Here is a 6,000-nt window from a genome sequence, read left to right as displayed (position 1 = left end):
AAACGAAAAGCTGGCCGCCCCCAAATGGCATGGGAGGATGTGGTAAGGAAATATTTAAGGGAAACCGAACTTCTTGGGAAGGTGTGGACTCCACTTCTTGGGAGTTTTGCATAGATTGGGATGGAGGAAGGAGCGTGTGCTTCTGCGTTGTCCTCTGGCGGCTTGGTTTTGCAGCGAGTTGTTTCTAGTAGTAGTAGTCTTATCTATGCTTTTGATATTCTGGAAAATGTTTCCTTAAAGAGATTATTTGTTTGGAATATAATCATGAATAAGTATAAAAATAAATATTAGAGATCTGTCAAAAGAAAATCAAATGAAATACACTAATAATTAAAGCAACTTTAACACTGCACCCCAGAACAATTCCAGCATTATATTCATCAAAACAACTTCGGAAGTGCTCTCTAGCACAACTTCATCACCGCACTTCGGCAGCACACTCATTTAGATAACTTCAGAACAATCCATGGTAATTGTGAGGTTTTCTTGTAAACCCAAAAATCATAAAAAAATATTGAAAGACATAATGCTATTAAAAGGCTTAGAAAGATAATAAAACCATCCCATGGAAATTGACTTATCCCATTCTGCTCCTTTTTGCATATTGATTCTTCGTAGAGGAAAAGCATCTTCACCTGAAAAAAAGAAGAAAAATAAGAAGAAAACAAAAAAAAAAATAATGAAAAAAAAATGAAATGAGATGTAAGAAAAATGAAGTAAAAACTACATTTCTGCAAGAAAAAAAAATGAGAAAAAGCAAAAATAAAATGAAAAAAATGAGAAAAGAGAAAAATAAGATGAAAACTACATTTATGCAATAAGTAAACATAAGAAAAAACAATGGGGAAAAAATAAATAAATGAGATCTTGACTAAGTAATAAAGGAGGCATCCAAAAATGCTTTTCAAAAACGGCTTTCAATTTAATTTTTTTTTTCAAAAATTATAATGTCAATCAATTGATTTATTAAATTATAATTTTTATTCCCCGGTTTTCCCTATTTTCTAAATATAGAAATATGATCTTAAATATTTCATATAATTTTTAAAGAAGAAACGATTGTTCCTAAGAAGTTGCAAGCGATTGGAAATATATTTAAAAGCCTGTCCAAATGAGTGGGAGGGGGTTGGCAGGGATAGGATTTCCTTTTGGGTTTTAAAAATACACCTCACCAAAGAACTGCGCGTTTTGGTTCCCCACTGAAGGCCCAACCCATTTTTACATATTTATAAGCCATACATATGTATAAGCGATTCCCAATGCATTGAAGGGAGGGAGGAGGCTTAATTATTTCTGCACCTTATAAATTTTAATAACAGGACGACCCAAAAACAGGTTTCGGCATACCTTCAGGGGGTTAGATAATATTTCTCCCTGCAGTTCGAAGATAAGGAGTTTCCTTTTCGGATATGGAACCATTCCTTCAAATGAAATTATGTGATAAGCCTTCTGCATGAGGGTCTAATCTGTTTCCATCAATAAATATTTAAGATATTTAAAATCTATTGAGGAGAGGGTATTTTAAAGCTCTAATTTGAAACGGTCAAAGTCATATACTTTCAACCTCTATAAAATGTTACATATTTGGCAAGTAGACGGTGAAAAGTGCGTTTGTTCTAAGCTAGCTTTTAGCCGATTCTACCAGGATTTCCAACTCAAAAGATCAAATTAAACCTTAAAACATTAGATTTAGATTGAAACTAAAGATTTAAAAACACGTTAAGCGATTCAAATTAGGCAAAAACAAGCTTTACATTCTACAAACTGAACCAAGGAACCAAATAAACGTAAAAATTTAAATATATACAAATAAATATAAATGTTAAACAAAACTGCATACTAAACTAATTTGGCTAATAGATTGTTAAAAAATTATAAAAAGTATGAAAAAATAATTACAGGCAGTTTAAAAGACATTTAAATTTACTTGATTTCATTACTAAGCAAAAAAGACTAAATTTTGCTTTTTGTAAAGCACAATTGACAAGTAAGCAATTAGTGTTGGAAGGGTTGAAACACCGCCATTATTTGTTTTAATTTTGATAGATCAAAATTGGCTTTATTATTCATTTTCATATTAGTTCATTTTAAGTTTCTTCTTAAGTTCCTGGTCAAGCAGGAGAGGGGGGGGGGGGTGTAATAGAAAAAAGTCTTGGTGATACAGTCTGTTGCAATAGCCCCACTCAGGGTCTTGTGGTTTAAAACCAAGTGAGTTTTGGCTTTTATTTATGAATGGAGGCATAACCTGTGAAAGATCCTAAGTAAGAGACGTCATTGTAGAAAACGGCCAGTTGTGACACATCTTGTCCTTGAAAGTTGCTGCTAGTCCCTGACTGTGACACAGCGTTTCCTAGTAACAATATTCTTGGTCTTGTGGAGTAAGCCTAGGTCAGTTTTGGGAGTCTTAGCATAGAAAGGAAAGCTATATTCAATAGTTGGTCTTAATCATGACTTATAGAAATAATCAAGAAAGACAGAATTATTTTCCAATGAAGAATTATTCCTTGCTTTTTGTGCGCTGGAAGACTTGATACAATGATTGTGGGTTTTCCAAGAAAGATGCCCCGAAAATATGTATGAGTTGAAGAACGGAAAATAAATTCATGAATTTGATTGGTGGGTCTCAATATGAAGATTTGATCATAGACCTTTGTCCTTGGATCGTGACAGCATTAACTTCTTCTATTTTTTTCTTCGAATTTACTCATCCAAGCATCTCAGATTTCAAGGGGTCCACTTGCAGGAACATTAAAACATTTTCTAGTTGTTTCAATCCATGAGACATTTACAGTTTTTGTCTCGTTGGCATGGTAGTGCAGAGGGTTCTCCAATATCAAAAAAATCAACAAAAAGAAGAACAATAGGACATTCTTTTCGCAAGACAGTGGAATTCTATATTTAAATAAATATTTCTACCCGTGTCCAAGGCCCGTCATCAGCAAAACATAAACACATAAGAAAAAAGAGACTTACAATAACATACAACCATTAAAACTAAAATTAGAATTTGAAAACAGTCCCAGCATCCTTACTTCAGTGGAGTTCAACTAAGACCCAGAGATTGAGTCCATTGAACTTGGCTAAAGTAAGGATGCTGGGACTTTTTAAAATTCTAATTTTAGTTTTAATGGTTGAAAACCAACCATTATCATGAAGAATCACGGTCGCCAGGTTTTCAGCAGAACGTATAGCCCACTGACCCAAAAATAGCCTAAACTAGCCCAAAACTAGGGCACGCCATTATAACCCTACTATGCCCTATTATAGTGCTGTTATGGTTAAAACGAGGGAGAAATACAATCGGCATATCAGATAACCTACTCATAAGTATAGGTCAAAAGGAACATAGAGCTCTGTGAACGAACAAAAATAAAAAAAACCTCTGTGTATGCGGTCGATTAGTGCTTCACCGAAAGCAAATACTAAATAAAAGCAAAATGGCAAATTGTAATCCCCAAAGACATGGCTACTAGACCTTTCGATTATGCTAAACAAAACGGTTATTTCAAAATTTCGATTGTACAATCTTGGAAAAAAGAAGGGTGATTGCCCTGCATTCTTTTTGTCACTTAAAGAAACAATTGAAGTTTCAATTCCCGTTCGAATACAAACACCTTTTGTAAATAGACTAATTAAATTTGGGGATTTATGCTTATCTATGTTACTTTTGTAATGTCACATGCGTCATAGATATAAAAAAGATGCGTTCACTCTTGGAGAGGAGGAAGAATGATAAAATTTATTCTTTTCAGATGTACTCATATCATGACGTCAATCATATGATTTTGCTTGTCAATCATTTGTTTCTTGTGCAATTTTGCCTGCATTGTAGACACCAAAAATGGTGAAATCACTACTGAGGCTAATATCACGTATGCATTGTGACAAAAGAAATTGAAAAGAAATTTGTGGTGATTTAAAAAAAGTCTGAAACCCCTCAAAATGGCGTCAGATCAAAATGAAAAGTTTACCATTGGAATGAGCATGGTCAAAAGCCTTAAAAAAGGGAAATTACTCCTCGAACAAATAGGAAAATCACTTTTTTGCATCTATTACTGATCTGTCTCCCGTTTCTTTTTTTTCTTTTTCAGCGAGCCTAGCGGGCTATCAAAACATCATAGAAAGATGCTTAATGGCTCATTCAAAAGTTAATTCTCATATCTAGATTTTTTTTTATAAATTGCGCCATCTACAAGTGTCATATGGCACTCAAATAGAACTTTTTGTAATATTTCTAATGGGGTGGGGCTAGCAGGCTACCAAAAAATCGTAGATAGATCTTTTATAGCTCATGCAAAAGATATTGCTCATATGTACGTTTCCCGTATAAAATCCACCATCTGCATGTGCCAAATGACACTAAAAAAGCACTATTGGTGCCAAGTCTCAAGTGGAAAAGCAGAGGCTAGTGAACATTTAGAACATCTTAGAGACATGTTTAATGGACTATTTGGAAGCTATTCCTCATACCTACATGCATTTTATCAGTTCTACCGTCCGGAATTGCCAAATAGCACTAAAACGGCAGTTTTGGTGCCACTTCTTAAGTGGAAAAGCTTGGAGGCATAAAACGGTACCATTGTAGTAGTTATGGTCCACAACTCTTAACTAGAGATTTACAAGAACCCCTCCCGTATGCTCCCCCTCCTATTCCCCTGAGTAAATCTCTTTAATTCGTTGGAAGAAATCCCTATGAACTTCAACACGGTCAGCCGACACCGGGGCTCGCAAAATGATTTTTAAAATATCAATTGTTCTTAAGAGGAAGAATTTATAGAAGAACAAATAACTTAATCTCAAAATTCCAAATGACCATTCCTTGACGTACCCGCTCCCCTCTGCTGTTCACCAAAGTTGAGCTTTGCCAAATATAGTATAATGCTCTCACTCTTTATAATAGAAGCTTTTTATTAAATTAATGTTTTATAATAGCCAATTCCAAATGTGTTTGCTCAATAAAGTCCAATAGCTATGCTTTTGGTGATGACATAGCTAATCAGTCTTTGGAAAAAGGGTTGTAAGTTACACAACTTGGTCCTGCAAGAACAAATGATTGAATTTGATCATCAGCCGCCCTAGTTCGGTTGCTAGTGCGTTAGACTTTGAATCAGAATGGCAAGGGTTCAGTTCCTTAATCATACATCTTTATTTCATTAATAATTTTCTGCCTTATGTATGATTATTTTTCAGCTAATTCACTATTTTTGTTATTTTTTTGTGAATTGTGAAATGTTCCACACACTATTTTTGGTACAAATTACACCCCAGACCTCAGCCCCTTGCCACTTAGGGGTTGGAGAAATGTAGATATATGGTTCTTGAACCACTCAAACTTGTATCTTCAAAAGAGGATTACTTGTTGTTATAATTATTTATTCATATTATTTTCTTTTTGTATTATTTAATAGACAGAATAGAACTATTTGTAATGTATATAGAGAAATCATAGCACTACGAACCTATTAGCCCTTTTTTCTGTGATATTTTTCTGGTTGTCATGTTACTTTCCAACTTTTTCTTGTTTGTTGCCATTTCACACTTATATGTCTAATGGTTTTCGGTGTCTATTAAGGGGGAAGTGGCAGATGTCTAATTAAATAAGTTAGACATACCAAAATTTTGCTTAGGTTTTAAGAACCTTAAAAATCTTCTTTAGAAAAACAGTTACTTTTTTCTAACTGTCTAGGTTGCCCACCTTCAAAAATTGTGTACACCATTTTTTGTAGCATTGATTCTTCAGCATTATTTGAAAGACGATCAGATATTGAACAATATTTCTTTTTTCAAGTAAGGAGGGACATTAAAACTTAAAACGAATAGAAATTATTCCGTATATGAGGGTGCTGCCCCCCCCCTCGATTTTTTTTAAAAAGATCATTACAGTGTTGCTTCTCGATTAAATTAAATTAAAAACAGGCAAAGATTAATTTTCAAAAACGAATTTCGTTGTGGGAAGTAAAAAACGAAGTTGAAACTTAAAACGAACAAAAATTAATGCTT

General features: G+C 33.9%; 1 protein-coding gene across 6 annotated transcripts in view; it reads right to left on the bottom strand.

Annotated features, from left to right (window-relative positions):
* Positions 1 to 243: 243 nt before the first annotated feature.
* The window catches only part of LOC136026571 (protein halfway-like), a 120,826-nt gene continuing 115,069 nt past the window's right edge, over positions 244 to 6,000 (bottom strand). For all 6 annotated transcript variants that reach the window (XM_065703270.1, XM_065703271.1, XM_065703272.1 and 3 more), the window contains one exon: positions 244 to 635. In XM_065703270.1, the coding sequence (XP_065559342.1) occupies positions 441 to 635 (195 nt within the window). In that variant the 3' untranslated portion in view covers positions 244 to 440. The remainder of the gene's footprint in view (positions 636 to 6,000) is intronic.

Source organism: Artemia franciscana, chromosome 4 (assembly GCF_032884065.1).
Source record: "Artemia franciscana chromosome 4, ASM3288406v1, whole genome shotgun sequence".
Lineage (NCBI taxonomy): Eukaryota > Metazoa > Arthropoda > Branchiopoda > Anostraca > Artemiidae > Artemia > Artemia franciscana.
This window is presented reverse-complemented; position numbering and strand designations above follow the sequence as displayed.